The sequence below is a fragment of the Ahaetulla prasina genome, chromosome 2 (assembly GCF_028640845.1).
Source record: "Ahaetulla prasina isolate Xishuangbanna chromosome 2, ASM2864084v1, whole genome shotgun sequence".
NCBI classification, from domain to species: Eukaryota; Metazoa; Chordata; class Lepidosauria; order Squamata; family Colubridae; genus Ahaetulla; species Ahaetulla prasina.
Genome location: NC_080540.1, coordinates 82,152,378 through 82,171,857, shown reverse-complemented (window position 1 = coordinate 82,171,857; position 19,480 = coordinate 82,152,378). Strand labels below are relative to the sequence as shown.

General features: G+C 37.6%; 1 protein-coding gene across 2 annotated transcripts in view; it reads right to left on the bottom strand.

Annotated features, from left to right (window-relative positions):
• Positions 1-2,524: 2,524 nt before the first annotated feature.
• Positions 2,525-19,480, bottom strand: part of SNCB (synuclein beta) — a 41,461-nt gene continuing 24,505 nt past the window's right edge. The window contains exons 3-6 of one of the 2 annotated variants that reach the window (XM_058171584.1): positions 18,255-18,296; positions 17,298-17,416; positions 13,542-13,631; positions 2,525-6,639 (exon numbers count right to left, since the gene is read on the bottom strand). In XM_058171584.1, coding sequence (XP_058027567.1) covers positions 6,607-6,639; positions 13,542-13,631; positions 17,298-17,416; positions 18,255-18,296 — 284 coding nt within the window. In that variant the 3' untranslated portion in view covers positions 2,525-6,606. Of the gene's footprint in view, positions 6,640-13,541; positions 13,634-14,263; positions 14,340-17,297; positions 17,417-18,254; positions 18,297-19,480 lie in introns of those variants that run through there. The other variant, XM_058171586.1, reaches the window with a different exon arrangement.

The window sequence follows — 19,480 nt, the reverse complement described above, 5'->3', positions numbered from 1 at the left end:
TACTTCCATCATTATCATCTTTTTCTTTTTCTTTCTGTCATTAATTAATTATAAATGAATATCGTTCAGAAGTCCAGTTTTTCAGCATTCGTAACTTTGAACTGTCACTGAATGAATAGACATTAAGCAAGTATCTGAAAACCACTCTAGGTAGCTTTAGCAACAGGTCAGGGCTGATATGGAGCCACAGACTAAGGGGGGATATCATGGAAATTTGTCCTTCAAAAATAGCAGTGTCTTTAGGCTGCAGCAAGAAGGATGTGAGAGGTATTCTGAGAGAGACAAGTGAGGCAAAAGATAATACATGCATAATGATGTAGTCATGCAAATGCTAAAACTTATGTACCTGCATGCGACATCTTCAATTACCTATTTGTGTTGTAGTAGAATTTTGTAGGAGTACGCCTGGAACAAAGACCAGGATACATTACATTGAAGCATTAATTCACTTATTGAAGCACTGGAGGCAAAAACAAGCCAAAAGAGAATGAGGTTAAAGCCTCAGCTAATTAGCATTCCTTGGGCTTCTAATGTTATTCTGGTTGAGCTGAGTTTTAGTTGCCCTAGGAAATTGCTTTTTTGAAATTGCTTTATTTTTTTCAGGAAGATGCATTTGGGTTAGGTGGCTTTTAGTCTGGACATCTAAGTTTTTCTTCAGTTGCATTCATGTTGTTATGTATTCATGCACATGTCATTATATTTGTGTTATTGTGGTTTCCTGCAGATGTCATTAACTAATTGTGACAATTGAATTGAATGCGTGAACATAATATAGCAGTGGTTAAATGTCAAACAGTCCAGAGCAATGAGTTGTTCTTGGCTTACCTGTACTATTTTTATGTCCCATGTCACATGAAGACAAATTAATGACTAGCACAGCTATCTATCTACCTACCTAATTTATATGTTGCTCATTTAGCTGTGCAAGGTAACACTCAGTGGCTTAAACATAATAAAACATATGGAAGTAAAACAAATATAAATATAAAAATGATTGAAATTACAAGAGTTCAAAACAAACTAATAATCCATGGGTCTGGAGCAGAGAGGTGGTGGCGGCTTCTCTGTTACTACACTAGCCATCTCCAGCCGACAGGAGTTCCTCCTTCAGGGCCCCATGCCAACCAGCATACATAGCCAAGTTTTAAGGCATTTCCTGAAGGCCAGAAGGATGGGGACAGACCTTACTTCTTCCATCAAGATGTAATGGTGAAGGTATTTCAGTGTCTTCGGTACTGACGATACATATTGACAACACCGAAGCTCAGTGTTATAAGTCATGTTATGATTTGTTGTTCCAGATTGTCAAATGCCAATGTGTGCAACAAAGTACCAGCACTTACTTTCAGACAGCAATGTGATATATTTTTTTCTTCACCTTCTATAGGATAAAAAAACAGCTGTCATGGATCTCCCATGTTGAGATCACTGACTTGGTATTAGAATAGAACAAGGTATCTTACATACTGTGCTTCTAAATGCATGTCTGCTATCATGCTGTGCTTCTGTATAACTATTCATCTTACATCCCTCTTACAACAACTTACAGCCATTTGCTTAACAACATTCAAAGGTACAATGGCACTGAAAAAAGTGACTTATGTGGTCCTCACACTTACAACCATCACAACATCCCGTGATCACCTGATCAAAATTCTGGTGCTTGGCAACCAGCATGTACTTATGATGGTTGCAGTGCCCCAGGGTCAAATTATTGCCAGTTGAGACCTTCCTAGACAGTTTCCAACAAGCAAAGTTAATGGAGGAAACCAGATTCACTGAATAAATGCATGATTCGGTTAAGAAACACAGTGATTTGTTTAATGACCTTGGCAAAAAATGTGGTAAAATCAAGCATGACAATAACCACCTTGTTAGTATGGAAATTCTGGTTCCAATTGTGGTCGTAAATCAAGGACTGCCTATAAATTATTTTAATCTTCAGTTTTAAATTAGAAAACTGATGCCAAAGTGATGGACCTCTCATTCAATGGGGAAAGTCTGTTTAACATTAATAAATTACACCCTGAATTAAATGAGGAAACTGAGGACTAATGTTAAAAGAATGAGCTTTTATCATTCTCTTTAGGAATTTAATAACAACTATTATCCTGCTCACTGCTAAATTGCAGCTCCCATTCCTCATATGTCCAGTTATGAACACAGTATTACAGACCATAACTCTCAGTTTTGAAATCAACACTGAGTTGTGCAGAAAGGCTGTGGGTCTAGCACCTTTGACTTCAGAATGCCTAATACAGACAGTCCTTGTTTAGCAACTGTTCAGAGTTACGATGTTGTTGAAAAAGTAACTTTGTTTACTTAGCAAATTTGATATAGCCACCCAAAGTAAAAAGTTACTTTGGATGGCTTATAAGGAAAATAATAATAAAAACCATATCACTATAAAAATCAGATATAAATTACAAAAAAAATTAAAAATTACAACATAAAGGAATAACACATAAAAGAACCCAAAAAAGGCAAGTGAACAGCCATCATTGAGCTTCACTGAATAAGATTGCAGGCTCACCATGTGATTCTTAGGTTAATGGAAAAACCATGTTGTCAAGGCTTTCCAGATGGGCTAATGGATGGACTAATCTCATCTCAGGGGGGAATGGTGTTCCAGAGGGCAGGAACTATAATAGAAAAGGCACATCTGGGTTCTGTCAGATGGAACCTCCTTCACAGACAGGACTGGGAGCATACCACTCTATTGCACTCGATGGGGCATATAGATGTAACCAGGAAGAGACAGTCCCACAGATAATTTGGTCCTATGCCATGAGCTTTAAAGGTCAAAATCAGCACCTTGAAGTGCATCTAGAAGCAAACCAGTAACCAACACAGTTTGCAGAACAGAGATGTAATGTGCCATTCTAGAGGCACACATAACTGGACAACTGCGTTCTGCACCAGCTGAAGCTCCTGGATGCTCTTCAAAGGCAGCCCCACGTAGAGTGCATTGCAACAATCCAGTAAACTTTATGATCAGTCCTTACATTTATGATCTTTGCAGGTCTGTAAACCAAAGAAAAGCTGAAGAATGGTCATAAGTACAGTTACAGTTTCACTTAGCAACTGCTTTGCTTAACAACCCAGTACTGGCCTCAATTGTGGTTGCTAAATAAGGATTAGCATTTGGGAACTGCTTCACGTTTTTTCACGTGTCAGTCTTTATCATCATGGGTGATATTGATAATCTTTGGTGAATAATGTCCTTCCCTTCTCCTCCAGACCAATTTTCTATCATTCACTACCATTTTTCATAAAAGTATATATTCTGCATGGGAACAACTGAGCCTTTTCCACAGATGAAGACCAAGGTTTTTTATTTCCACTTCACTCAAAGTGGAGCTTGATGCCAGTTCAGGCTTTGAGAAATCTAAGTTTCATTTGATAGTTTTGTAGAGTAGTCATGACAATTTTACTTACATACACTCATGTGATGGTTGGAAATATCTGCAATTCAGAGTAGGATCTAAGGCTTCTTAATTTAATGTGCATGTATATAGTCATCCATTGCCTCTTTTCTATTGATGCAGCTCTAAAACCCTTTTTCCTTTTAATGATTAAAGACATGCAAAGATTGGGGATAAGGAAACAAAAAAAAAACATTTTACTTCTCTAGCAATTCCTCTGTAAGATTAATATTAAGTTCCAATTCGCTGAGCGGTAACTTTTACAACACTAATTATTTAATTAATACTGTTGGTTTTGCAACCTTAGGAATTATTGTAAACTAATACCAGGTTTATCACTGAGGCATCACGCTCGCAGTTTATTCAGTCTCCTACCTGCATTTTCAAATTAGAACTTTTTTACATGGGCCATTTTGCTGCCACAAATTTCCCATCTCATCAATTATATCAATACTTTTATTGACAGAACATATTTTTCCAGTTCTTTTGTTTTCTTTGCTGTGTGTTTTGGGCTTTAACAAATTGCAAGGAAATAGGTTCTAATAGGTCACATTCTGAATGAATAAAATAAATTATTTTTTCTTGTTGCTAAAAAAATCAAAGTTCAAGTTGATAATCTAGGAAATCATTTAGTAATCAGCCTTGTGGCTATTTTGTTTAGTAGTTTAATTGCTGGCCTTAGATGTGACTTATAGTAGGGGCTAAAGTTCTGCAAGACAAATTGCATAGCATGCTGTCATTTTGTATGTGAAGTCATCAATTAAGCAATTAATAATAAATGTTTTTCTTGACAATTGTGGGCATGTGTTAAAAATGCAAAAGAACATACAGGATTCAAAAGGGCAATTCAGAATAGCTAAACAAAGTAATGTATCTTAAAATATCAAACATAGAACCACCATTCTAAGAGTTTCAGGGATAACATATAGGTCTGTAATCTTGATATGTATATATCTCAGACAACTAGACAAATTGGAAGAGACTGAAATGTTTATCGAGAAAGCTTTATCACAGGAAAGGGAGACAATGTAAAATAAAAGTTGTAATAAGAAACTCCACAAATTATTAAGCCATCTATAAGTTAACAAAATAACATGGAAATTAGTAGCTACAATATTGTTCTTATCTTTTAGCAACTATTCAGATATTGGGTGGGTTAATTGGTAGGGATTTCAAGCCACAAAAGTAGATTTTGTGGTTAAAAAGACTTTAACTTTTCTCTCATTTCAAAGTGGAAGGCACACATTTTTCTGCCCTGTGGCAGTTTTTCTGAAGCGTGATTTTCCCACTAAAAGTAAGCAAAATACCCTTTTAATCAAGAATTATTACATACTGTCTTCATCAATCACATGAATAGCATTATTCTTAATTAATGGCAGTGCAACTGTTTTGGAATCAGATACTAGATCAACTACTTAAAAGCAGGCTTGGTATTAACTGAACTATATTAATTTCCAATAATTATTATCTCAGAAGACAGTGTTGCCCTAATATTTTAAGGCTGAACAGGGGTATTTGTCTGTCTGTCTGTCTGTCTCTCTCTCTCTCTCTGTGTGTGTGTGTGTGTGTTTTGACATGTATATCTAAAGACTACAATAGCTCTCTTGGATCAGATCTATGGCTTATCTAGTACAGCATTCTGTCTCTAGCAATCACCAATCAGATGCCTCTGAGAAGCCAATAAATACAATAATGCAAATAGTTTCCTTCTCTGATAATGGTTCCCTAGTGATAGCTTATGGGACTGAAGCTGCTTTATGGCTTAATGATATCTAATGATACATTTCCAATGAATTTGTGTTAAAAAGTAGTCTAAACTACTCTCACTATGCCTTGTGACAGCATATTTTACAAATTGTGTTGTATCTATCTCCAATTTCCTGCAAATCAGCTTCAATGGAAGTACCTAGATTCTAGTTTAAAAAGAGAAAAACAAATTTTTTCACTTTCTCTGTACCATGCACAATTATATTCCTCCCTTTCTTTCTGTCAGGTTCTAAGCCCTAAATGCTATAATTTTTCAGAAAAGTTATTTCTGTTCTTTGACTATTTTCTCTATGTTTTTTACCTTTACAGTTTATTTTTTTTAAATCACGTACAGTATACAGTTCTGGTTCAAGTATGACTGCACAATAGAGATGGATATAATATTGGTAATTCAATTTTAAGACCTCTAGCTTATTCATCTAGGATGAAAAAAATATACCTGCTGAAGGGGCTTGTTCAGCACTTCCAATGGATGTTCCATTTTAGTTACTGATTGCTTATACTTTAATTTGGAAAAATCACTGAAGTTGTATTAGGTTGTAAGAAGCAACATCAGCCACTTCCCTTAGACATTACAGTTACGCTGTTCTCAAAGCTCAGCCATGTGGACACTTGGCCCATTGAAAACTACCTTGTTCCCAGAAAAGCACAGGATAACTGCTCCCCCTCTTCACCTATGAACCACTTGGAAGCAGAAAAACAGCTACAGTCAAGAATTGGCTTTATTCATGGAGATGGGTAGCTGCATCACTGGCAGCAACCCAGGATTGCACACACAGCGACAGTGGGAGGTATATATCCATGCCACAGTCAAAATATACAGAGCGCTGGGGGGCAGGAAAGGAAAGATGCTCCTTTTGTTTAGGATACATAGACACAACTTCTGCACCGTTAAAATCAGGAAGTCTCTTTTACATGACCAGGACAGAGATATTGTTTTTTAAAAAAGTTCCAATGATAATGGAACAGAGTTGGCATGATTCACGTGCAAGCAAATGTACAGTGGGCCCAGTGCAAGGTCCCAGTCAAGGACATGGAATGCTCTGTTTAAAAACAGAGAAGATACAACATGCTGCTTAACAGACACATGAAGTCTGGCCTTACTGCACTGGGAGGGAGACAGGCAGTAAGGCTGGGCTTTGAAATGTACACATGTACACAAACCACTGCGGTCAGGGTTTGTCTTCAGTATTCTTTCTCTTTAACGCTAAAGACCACAATACATAAAACACTGATCCTGATGAGGTCTCTTGGAGCAGAATTGGAGGAAGAACTCATGACAGGATGGGGCATGGGGGGTTCTCTCCATTACCATCTGCATCAAGACCTTCCTTTGGAGAGATGGATGTGGATAGGGAAGAAGAAATTATTGTTATTGTGCTGCTGGTGGAAGTGTCGGGAATAGCTGTGGCCATTATGCTTCCGGCTCATATTCCTGATATTCCTCCTGGAAAGAAATTGAAAACATTAATTGTATTAGATGGTAGAAGAACATGAGACAAAATAACCCAGCTCTAGATCAGATAACAGAAAAGCTTGCCCTACAGATCCACTCTTCTACTTTTTACCTGCAGTCTTTATCCTATCAACTAAAAGGGTTTACTCATCAGAACTGCCTACTTACAAAAGTTCCTTGCATTTAAATATGGTGGGTAAAGTGACCAGTTATATGTATTTCTAAAAACTAATTTTGATTTAATTTTGAAACTAATTCTCATCCAAAAGGTTTGTTTAAACTTTAGCAAACCTCTTTTGGAAATCCAATAAAAAGGCATTAACCAGATCAGACTAAGACAGTCTGTTATTAAGACAGCTGCTTGCAATTACTGCAGGTTCAAGTCCCACCAGGCCCAAGGTTGACTCAGCCTTCCATCCTTTATAAGGTAGGTAAAATGAGGACCCAGATTGTTGGGGGCAATAAGTTGACTTTGTATATAATATACAAATGGATGAAGACTATTGCTTAACATAGTGTAAGCCGCCCTGAGTCTTCGGAGAAGGGCGGGATATAAATGCAAATAAAAAAATTACAAAAAATAAAAAAATTTTTTTAAACATTTGTATTTTCACTTTACTTTTCAAGGCATTAGCCATTCTGTTTTGTATATCCAGTAGAAAATCAGGTCATTGTTTTGCTTATCATTTGTGTTTGCAGTTATTGGCAGGTATATTAACCATGGTCTCAATACCTTCCTTCTTTGAGCACTTTTTGTGCCTTTAATCTGTTTTCTGGTTCAATATGTCGTGTTAGCATATGTAATTAAATCTTTTTTGCTATAATTACCTTTGAAATGAAAAGTGTTTGTCAGTGATGCTAGATTTATATTTGTTTTTAGAGATCCTACATTCTTAACAAACATTGACTTAAAAATACATCCTTTCAGATTCATAGAAATTAGTTGTTATTTCTCAGTCTGGCAGATTTCTTTCCGAAATTCTGGGTAGCATATTTTTGCTATTGCAGTGAGTCCTAACCAGAAAAGTTTTAGATACTTCCAACTTTCCAGGTTTTATTTCTTTCCATAATTTGTTGTAATTGTTTTGAAATATCATTACCTCCTGTCAAGTGGAATCCTAGATATTTTACTAAGTCTTTTGTTATTTCATAGCCAAACTGTTATTTGAGAGTCTTCTTCATCAGAGGTTAAATCATCATCAGAGGGGAGCTTTTCATCAGGTTCGCCTGATACGCCAGTTACGCCCCTTTCTGGATCGGGCTTCCTTATGCACGGTCGCTCATGCCCTTGTTACATCCCGCCTGGACTACTGTAATGCTCTCTACATGGGGCTCCCCTTGAAGGGTACCCGGAGACTCCAACTGGTCCAGAATGCGGCTGCGCGGGTGATAGAAGGAGCACCTTGTGGCTCCCGTGTAACACCCCTCCTGCATAGTCTGCACTGGCTCCCGGTGGTCTTCCGGGTTCACTTCAAGGTACTTGTTATCACCTTTAAAGCGCTCCATGGCCTAGGGCCGGGATATTTACGGGACCGCCTACTGCCACCATTAACCTCTCACCGACCAGTGCGCTCTCACAGAGAGGGCCTCCTCCGGATACCGTCAGCTAAACAATGTCGGCTGGCGACCTCTAGGGGGAGGGCCTTCTGTGGGGGCCCTACCTCTGGAACGAGCTCCCTCTGGGGCTTCGTCAACTCCCCGATCTCAGGTCCTTCCGCCGCGAGCTGAAGACGTTGCTGTTTCGAAGAGCAGGACTAGCTTGAACGTAGTTTTTAAATTGGGATTTTTAAAAAAGGGGTTTAATTGAGGTTTTAAATTTGTATTTAAAAGTTTTAGGGCATCAATTGAATTTAACTGTCTATTCTTTTAGCTGTTTATATGTATTATATGTTTTCTGTTGTTTTTTGGCTGTGAACCGCCCTGAGTCTTTCGGGAGATGGGCGGTATACAAATATAATAAATAATAATAATAATAATAAATGCCTTATCTTAATTTTCTTTTAATTTCATATCTAAAAAAACAGCCAACTGCAAACTCCATAAAATTGACTTAAGTAGTTCTTTAACTACTTACATCAATTGTATGGCGTTTGCGATTGCATAATTGTTATACTATATCATGTGCATAGCATCTCATTCTTGTATTCTCCTTGAATTCAGATCTTGGTTATTTGTTTTATCTTTTTAGATCATGCTTACTAAGACTTCCAAAAAGTTTACAAATAGTAGAAGGGAAAGTGGACCTCATTGCCAATGCATTTTTATATATTGAGAAGTTTGCAGAGTGTGTTGATATTGCCACAATCTTCACTGCTTGCTGTTGATATATGCTCTCCACCAAAGTTTTGAATTCTTCACTGGGGTTCATTTAACCTAGAACATCCCAAAAAACCCAATTCCCAAATATTGAAGGCTTTATTCACATCTGAAAATATTATTGCTGTCTTTTTAGTGTTGATGTTGATATATCCTAGTGTGTTTATAATAAATTTGTTCATCGTCTTCTTCTTTGGAATATGACCTGTCTGCTCTATGTACATCATTTCACAGATGCACTTCTTTATGCATTCAGTCAATATAGTCCATAATAAAGAAATTAATTTGCAAGAGTAAAGTTTCTTTGGGTTATTGTGTGTGTGTGTGTGTGTGTGTGTGTGTGTGTGTGTGTGTGCGCGCGCGCACGCACGCGCTTGCTCACTTTATGATTATGTATACTTCTTCTGTTGTGACCATATATGTTGTGTCTTGTCCGCTCTCACCGCAGCCGGGGTCTGCTTATCTGCTCCCGAACACGGAGGAATGTATGCCCCAGTCCTGGCTCCATGCCCAGACAAGCTGCAGAGGAGGGGGCACCTCCCGGTCCCAGCCCTGGCTCCATGCCCAAGCAGGCTGCAGAGGAGGGAGCATCCCCCGGCCCCAGCCCTGGCTCCATGCCCAGGCAAACGGAGCAGCTAGACCCCTCCCCCTCCTCCACAGCATGTGAGCCTGAGGAAAGTTTACTTCCAACAACAGCTGATTGGAGTGACCCTCGCATCAGAAGATTGGATAGGCGGAGGCAACAGAAGGAAGGGAGGGGCAGGCCTTAATGAGTGCTGAGTCATGGAGCCACACCCCATGGCCTATATAAAGGATCTGCTTTCTGGCAGTCTCTGAGTCAGGCGAAGTCGAACTTATCTTGCTGAAGTCACTTACTGGTCTCCTGCCTGCTCTGAGGACTTTGCTAGGACTTTGGGCAGAGTTGCAGAGGCAAGCCTGATTCGGATTTCCCTGACCCGGCCGTCAGCGGAGGAGTGGGACACGACAATATATTGGAAGACCTTTCTTGGAGCTTTCCTTTTTTTTCTCTTTAGCTCATTTGACTAAATTAGAATGTAGCACTCTATTCATGTTTCTAGCAATGATTATTATACCCTCTGCAGTTTCTATTAGGATATAAACGTTATTTTCATACAATTATTTTCTGTATTAAATTTGTCTTTTTCAGTTTCAAGATTAAAATTTGCCCGTTTTTATTCTATTTTGTTTTCTAATAATTCTTAAGAAGATGATTTTAAAAAAATACTATTCTGTTTTTTTCCCAGATGCTGTGTATTTTTGATGTAACTTTTTCTGTTTTAACGAAGTCTTGTTTTATATGCATTTCTTGTAAACAACAGTATCAGTTTTATATGTTCAGAGTTTGTTGAAAATTGTCCTTTTACTAAAATAATTCCATGTAGATTTCATACACACACACATTTTGGTTTAATTAATTTTGGCTTAATGCTGCAATTTAAAGGGGCAATAGTGGCTTCCTGACAGGAGTCTTCTCCCTACTTTAAAGCCTGTGGTATTATTATTACTCCTTAGATGTCTTAAGCCACCGGTTAAGCTAAGAAGGCATAGCCAGGGGATTTCTGGTCTCCCCCAGTCCATATTTTTCATTATCTAGCACCCATACAGGTACATTTTTCAATGCCAATTTCCAACACTCCATGTTGCCAACTCCCACACGTACCCACACTTTTCCTCCTCTCTTTTCTTTGGCAGAAAGAATTAAATAATCTCCAATCAACCATTGGATTTCCATTCTCTTCTATTGGATTTTATAATGGCAACTATTTTCCTTCATTAAACTTTATAAATACAATGATTTTGACTATTTTTTACAAGAGTTCTGATGCTGGAATAAAGGGAGAAGATTATAGCACAACAGCAGTATTATGGTGAGACAAACTCTTCTTTAAAAAGAATGCTTTAACTAAGATGAGCTCCAGAACTGAAAATACTAAGGAAACAGATTCCACTAAGCTCATGTAGCAGTTAGAGCTACTTCTGTGAATGCTAGAGAACAATGACAATTGAACAACAAACTGGATATAAGCTGCCTTTGATCATTCACATAACAAATTAGTTTCTTATTTCAGCTATTTCTCCTATTTTTCTGTATAAAATATAGAAAGACTGATGAGATGGAATGGGATGAGATGAGAAGTACTATAGAAGTTTTGCAATGGAATGTTTATTGGAAGTTGGTAAAAAAATGTGTAAAAAATAAGAGCAAGAATTTACCATTCTATATCATCCCATTCCACCAATTGATTCACTACTTAAACCTGAAAACAATAGTGGTTGGATATAGAGATCTCATATTGTGTATGGAAGATATTTTATAACAAAGAAAGAAGGGAGACAAGGAAGGAAGAAAGGCAGTGAGAAGAAGAATTGGACTCAGATAGCATGTTTGATGTCTGCAAACAGCAGACAGCAATTAAATGTTCAAGAAACTAGCAATCAGAATTTTTATTTATTAAATTTATATGCTGCCCATCTTATTATCGAAATATCAGGACTTGAATTAAAACTTTAAATACCACAAACAGGGATGAATAAAATGGAGGATATGGAAACTGATTTAAAAGTAGAAATTGAGGATATGAGAATAGACTTAAAAACAGAGATTAGGAGCATTGCAAAGAATATTCAAGTTACACAAATTAAAGAATTAAAAGGAAAGCAAGAAAATCTCATGGAAGTCCAAGAGCAAAAATTACAAGAAGTAGAAAGGATAAATAGGAATTTCAGCAATTAAAATGCAGAGGCATTAGAAGAGTTCAAAACAGGAGATTTTGAAAGACACCTTAAAGGAATGCAGGGATTTTCCAAATATTAACTCATTTTCAGGATAAATTCCACATTTGCAAAAGAAGAAAAATGACCTGATATCTTGTAAGATTTTTATTAAAAAATGCTATTCTAAAACCACAGATCAATACAACTTTAACTATACAAGAGAAGCAAATTCAAGACAGATTAATTGCTCAGGAGTCCAAAAAAAAAACAACTTTCTATCACAGGGAAGGAAACTGGAGGTGAAGACGATATTAAGTCTAACAGTCTTTTCACCCTTATCCTTAACAATTTATTTCATTTCAACCCACATTTCCTCTGATTTTTTCCCCATTGGGTTTAGGACTTAATAACAACTCCTAATGTTCTTGAAAATTGTTTGCTCAAAATCATATTGTGGAAGCTGGTTGGCTTTGTTCTTCCCTGTGGAATTTGCACATGAGCAGTTTGTGATCTGTTCCATATGTTTAGGTGTCAATTTGGTTTAAACAATGTGTTACCAATAAAGACATAATAATAATAATAATAATAATAATAATAATAATAATAATAATAATAATAATAATAATAATAATAATAATAATAATAATAATATCAGAGTTGGAAGGGACCTTGGAGGTCTTCTAGTCCAACCCCCTGCCCAGGCAGGAAACCCTACACCATTTCAGACAAATGGCTATCCAACATTTTCTTAAAAATTTCCAGTGTTGGAGCATTCACAACTTCTGCAGGCAAGTTGTTCCACTTATTGATTGTTCTAATTGGTTGGATTGCCAGAAAGTGGTAAATCATTCTTCTTAATTTCTATTTTCTAACTCCAGCCATGTTTTCCTCACTGATTCAAATTTTGGCTTTTCAATGTCCCATCAAAGGCAGCACATCTTGTTTACATGTTCTATCAATTTCAAATTCAACTTGACCATAACATTCCTCTTTTTCTGCATCAGTAGTTGGAACATAAACTTGGAGAATCATCACATTAAAGAGTTGTTCATGAAGTCTACTTTGTATTCTTTGATCATTTACTCATTATACCCAATATTGTCTCTGCTATATCCTTCATAAGTATGAAAGCAATGCCTTTTTTTCACGTCCTGAATAGTAAACATGATGTACTGATTGAAAGTTCCCAATTCCACTCTGTTTCAGTTTTGTGATATTTAAGATGTCACGGTTGATTAATTTCATCTTTCACTGTTCAACTTTTCCATGTTTATGTTTCATATATGTCATGTTCCCACTGTAATTCTGTCTTTGTAGCTTTGGATTCCCCTCCCCCCTCTCGTTATGGCAGTATCAGCAATTAAATGCCTGGAAACCTTTAAGCGACATCAAAAACATTGTTAGCACTTCAGAAAGAGCTTCAGCCCTTTTTCATTAGTGAGTTGAATACATCTAATCAGCATGTTATATCATCAGTCATTTTATCTTGTCAAGGCATGTGATTTTCTTGGTAAAACACAGGAGTGGTTTACCAGTGCCTTCTCCTGCACTTTATGAAATGATTGTAATTACTGCTTCCAGTAACTTCCTATATTGCTTCTGCCTGCTTGCTTTAGGCTTGACAGCTATCTTCATGCTCTATTTGGACGATATACTCTTAGCATATACACCCAGCATTCTTGGTTCAAATTTCCCAAGAACTCGCCATGATGAAGCAGACAGCAGGACTTGGGAGGTGGGGAGATGGAACTCCTAAAGAATAAACTCCTTTATTCCCTTTGTTCCCCACAATTTCTCATTCCCATTTTGTGGTCATTTTGCCCTAATTCTGCTTCACTCACCTGCGGTGGCTCTTCATAATTCTCACTTTCGGGTTCTAACAGTGGCTCTATCAGTGGCTCCTCCACTGCTTCCTGACCAACCTCTTCAGGCTACAAATGAAAAATGACAGCCAATATTACTTATTTCTGCCAGAGCATTTCCAATATGTCCTCTGAAGATTTCTACAAAAAATAAACTTATCAAGTCTAAATAATTGGCAAATTATTTAGGAATAAGCATCACGTGGATTTCAGAAAGGTATCTTTCATTGCTATATTGGGGCAAGAACATAATCTTTAAAACCATAAGAGTAAAGCCCAGGCAAAGTTATAATCAGTCTTTTTGAAACTCTTGCGTCTCACAGTACCCACTCCTGGATTGCCTCTTTTCCCATAAACTACACTATCATGACATTTCATAGACAACATATATTTTACAGGAATGTTTTAAAAATACTTAGCAACTAAAAGACTAGGTAATGAGGAATGACACTGGAAAAGTAATGGCTGTATTTGTACAACATACCAAACATGGTTAACAATGGTTTACTGGAAAGGTTTACATTAACAACCCTGGCTGAATTTATATAATTCACAAATTAGCTGATCACATAGTTTAACATGTTATGCAAACCCAGCCATTTTTCGATCGAATGATGTACTCTGGAATTCTATATGTTATTGTATGACGGAAGATCATTTAGAGCAGAGTTAATAGTAATCAGCAGGTATTCCACTTATCTTATGAATTGGCATTGTTAGCCAGTCACATCCTTCGTTTCACTGGGATGTTCAAGGAAGGTATAAGATTGCATGAATCTGGAATGAATGAATGAATGCTTTGCATTTGTTTTTGCTAAAAAAAGTTATAGAACTGATATCTTTATTATGCAATTAAGCTTTATTAATTTCCTGAATAATGGGCAGCAAAGGTAATAAAAGAAAAAACAACTAAGCCCTGCTGAAACAAAATTAGGATTCTACAAAGGAAAATTGTGCTTCATCAATGTTTTAGAGTTTTGTTTAAAGTGCCAGTGGGTACATGGAGGTAATCCTATCAACACTAGTTCCTCATCAAAGGGTGTATTTAATGGGAATGGGGTGAGAGTAGGAATAAACAGTCAATTTTTTTCAACTGGATTCCTTCAAGGATCTGTATTAAAATCAATGCTGATTTAACTTGTTTTTAAATTATCTCATTTAGTAGTAGAGCAGGGAAGAGACTAAATTGCAGATATGTGGTGGATAAAAACCTAAAGTGACTTGAAAACAGTTCCTGAAGTTTCTTTTTAAACTATGCGAGTAGTTAACCAAGTGGTAAATACTGTTAAATATAAAATGATATACATTGGACAAGCCACCCACCCCTATGCAAATTTCACATAACCTATGTGAACTAAACAGAAAAAACCAGTATGGACTCTAGGTCATGGAAGATGTGCAAGAACTGTGAAAAGGGAAAATTCCATGGTAGGAAATGAACTGACAATATATTTCAACATTTTAATAACCTTATATGGCTCAACCACAAATTAAATATCATAGACCAGTGATGGCGAACCTTTTTGGCACTTAGCACCCAAATCGGAATGTGCATGCATGCACATGCATGTGCATGCGCTGGAGCACCGGAAACCCAAAGGCCAGCTGGCAGGTGCACGCATGCCTGGTTTTTGGCTGCTTTTCAGGCCATTTTTCGGGCTGTTTTGGCCCAAAAACAGCCTAAAAAAGACCTGAAAATCGGTCTGGTTTTTTGGCCATTTTTAGGCTGTTTTCCGGCACTCCACCACCCACAAAGACCAGATGCACGCCAGAAACCAGAAGAGCAGCTGGTGACAGTGCACGTACCCACAGAGAGGGCTCTATGTGTCGCCTCTGGCATTCATGCCATCATGGTCATAGACCATTCTAGTTGCACTTTTAAATGCAGAGAGAAAGCTTAAAAAGCACTGAAGATGCCAACCACAATGATCAGGGGACTCATATGCTCTCTTTGTGATAAAAGGCTAGAATATTTAGGATTATTTAGAGAAATGGCAGTGACAAAGCACATAACCAAAGTACATAAAATCATGTGGACCAAAGATTTTTCCTCATCTTTCAAACATTAGCTCTTTGGGTTCATCTATATATGAATGCCCATTGGTTTGTTGTGCGGACAAATTTTCCACTCTCTCTCATAGAGAGCCAAGCTGTTCCAGCTCATTAGGAGTGTTTTCCAATTAACATGGTAAAAGACTTCCATGCAGAGATTCCCATTGCACAGAAGAAATTCATCAGAAATTGGATTATTGCAGGGCCACCCTCTATCTGGCTACTGTGCTCCATGCCTCCAAGATTATTTCTCTTATACTGTAGCAGCCAACGAGATAGCTCTTGTTGTGTACATGTGCAATTTGGATAAAAAAAATTGGTCTTGTGAATGACCAAGTGCAGTTCTTCTATGAAGCCAGTATTCCCATTTGTAAACTATTTACATATGTAAAGCACCAGATATAGGGGGAGAAGTCCATTGTTTTTGACTTTTCCAGACAATCCTTTGTTTTATTGAATGGCACAAGTTTTGGTTTGTTTACAAATCTATAAAAAGCTACATTCGTTTCTGTGTTACCTCAAATGTTCATAGGTGGTCTGGAAAGCTACAGTCCCCACCTTGCCACTGTCTGTTCAATGAGGTAACTTAAAAACAGCTGTTGCACCTCCCATGCACTGATTTCGGCCTCTCTTGCCCTCTACACGTCATTCTCCTTTGCCTGCCAGCTTCTCTATCCCTCACTGCTAAGCAATTGTTGTCCTGAAAGTAACCCTCATTGCTTCCTGTGAAAGCAGCAGTAACAGTCTCATTCCAGAGCTGTGGTAACAGGTAGGCTTGTGGGTCCACAGTTTTTAAATGACATTTTTTCTTCCCATCTCAAAGATGGAAGGAAAGCATCAACATGGCTGCTGGGAAGAGCCTTTGATTGGCAGTCTGACATCACTCTTCATAGGTTCCTTCCCCCCTTGCTGAGTAGAGCAGCGTGCCTCTTCCTGCCTGAATGCACTGGCCTCATTTCATCTTCAGCTGTTGCTATTTTAAGCTAAGCTGGAAGCAAATAGTTCCCTGGCAGCTCAGCTGCAAGATTCAAGAGTTTTTTCTCAGATTGGCAGTCCTGCAGCAGCCAGATAATTTCTGTAATACGGTTTGGTTTTCTCAGCCTCAAGATGCACAATGTTGTGCTTCTGAGCACATGCCAGCCCAAATGTACACATTCATCAAACAAGTTATAAAAATGAAGATTAAAAAACTAATGTGTTTCATAAATGAATTATCACTGCCTTTTACAGTATGCACAACTGATGGGATAGAGATTTGCACACATGTTAATAATTATGTTATTAATTAATTATGTTAATAATTATGTTACTGCACAACCCATATATGCATAATACTTGCTCTTCTTCACATTCATTTCCATTCCTGCACACCATGGTTATAGGTCTCATCTAAAGCATGAGATATCCTGTCATGCAAAATTATTGGAATGCCCTTGCATTTTTTCCCCTGCTCATCCTATTAGGTCCTCATCCCAAAATAAAAATGCAGCCTAAAATCATAACATAGCTAACCTTCAGTTTTTGGGGAATTAAATTAACAAAAGATCTTACATCAGTATCAAATGTCATTCAGATCTATTGGGGGTCAGCTATCCTTTTTTTCTATGGTAGTTTTGAATTTTTTCTGCCCTAGATTGATTCTTAATAGCTCTTATAGCCACCTGAAGGGTACAGGATGCCTACCTTCACATCAGTGGGAAATTCTTCTTTCTTGACCAGTCCTGTGGCAGCTGCAATATTGCCAGCTCCTGAGAAGACAGCTCCACCCAGCTGTGATGCCTGCTCCTTTGTCTTCTCAGCAACTAAGAAAACCAGAAGACAAAAAGAAAAAGCTCTAAGCCTTATGAGACCATACAATTAGTTCATTATACTAGATGCACAATGTGTGGCCTTTCACAATTTGGCTAAAGAAAGATGTTGACTTGGAATATAATTTGGCAGTACTGTAGAAATGTACAACTACAATACAATAATACAGTCTATTCATCATAGATGGATAGAAGCAGAAGCATATGTGTAAGGCCATGGAAGAAAAGCTATCACTAGTCCTTTCTGCAGCACATATGTCTTTTCTGGACTCTACACTGCTTCAGTATACACTCTGTCCCGTTTTAAGCAAGCCATTTATTTTGCTCTCCAGTTCAAGTCCACTTGCAGGAATGCAGTATGTCTCAAGTGAAAACCTTGTCCCAAGTGAGTGAAACTTCCGGGGGGGGTGTATAGTTTTGGGTTAGGTTCAATAGAGGGTTTTATTATTATTATTGGAATTATAAATGTGCTATAAAATGAGTGCCTGAAGATTTGCTGTAATTTAAAGCAGCCATTCCATCTCTTAAAATTCCTGAAATTTCCCCTCAAAATGTGTCCTAATTCTGCCCAACTTTGAAACAAATCCTTTGACATGAGATATTAAGCCTGGTTTGTCTGTCAAGCTGAATCAAGTTGCACACTCACTGTATCTTAGCCAGTCCTTTTAGCCAGTTCTGCCAACAGGTGACAAGTAGATGGAATACTTTGTCCACCTTCAGTTATGGGAAAGATTTTAACAATATCACTATTTTATTGGCCTGCCAATGTTTTAATACAACTGCCCACTCAGGATTAAAGTTGGGGAAGAAGAGAAATAGCAATAAACATTACCTGAGGCTACACCTTGCACCACACCTTCCCGAGTTTTACTTCCTAAAGACAGAAAGGATGAACAGATAAAATTAGACAGGTGTATGCCACTTCACTGGAAATAATGATAAGCAATTCATTTTATTTACTATCTCCAGGGAATAATTTTCCTTTAAAAAAAAGTATAAGATATCACATTTATCCAGTTTCCGGAAGGGTAGTCATATTAGTTTCTTACAGCGAAACACAAATATTGGAGCGTTTACAGACAAATATATTAAATCCAGTGTGCATTTCATCCATTCTACACACATTAGCATGGCCTATTCAAACTGCCTTCTCAAGGAAACATGGAAAGAAATTTGGTATCCCAGTCCTTCAGACAGAGACCCATTTTACCCCCACATTTTATCATCTGGATGACTAGTATCAATCAATCAATGAACTTATGCTTGCAATAATTCCCTCAAATATAGAAGCTGTCAGTTGCTTCTTTGTGGACTGCAACTATTCCAAGCAGCCAATTAGGACAAACATTCCTTTGTGGACAGTTTATTATTGAATTTGGGAGCAGGTACTTAAAAGTGTGCACCACATTATGAAAGTGTTACATCTAAGGAGGGACACTGAAAAAAGGTGAAACAAGAGCAGCATAAGGCCTTGAGCTATATGAAAAAGTTAGAGGTAAGGATGAAAGGAAGAGTTGCTCAATTCCTCTGTGCTTCTGGATAATCTAAGGCAATGTTTCTCAATCTTGGCAACTTTCTGATATGTGGACCTTAACCCTCAGAATTTTCCAGCCAACCTCTCTTCCTACTGCAAATGGATTGCCTGAACTTAGGGTTTCAAAGCTATAGAACTAGTCCGCTTGAGTGTCCAGATGAATTCAAGGCCACTTTCTAGTACCTTAAGAGCCACTTATATTCCCACAGCTTCCTTATGTAAGAATAATGTACATGTTGCCATTTTGCTCCACCACCCTATGACCAAGATTTATCATGGTTTATTGTGTCCAAACCTAAAACAACAATTGCATTGGATTTATGGAAACTGAGATTTATTTATATGCCGTCCATCTTGTCTGAAGGCAACTTATACTCAAGGTCTGAATAACATATAAGCCATAATTTTGGTTTTAAATTTTTATGTGTCAGGTGAGAAACGGGTAAAGTAGGGTTGCTAATTATGCTTGCTAGCCAATTTGTTTTAGCTTTAGAGTGTCATGTGAAGTTACTGTAAAAACACAA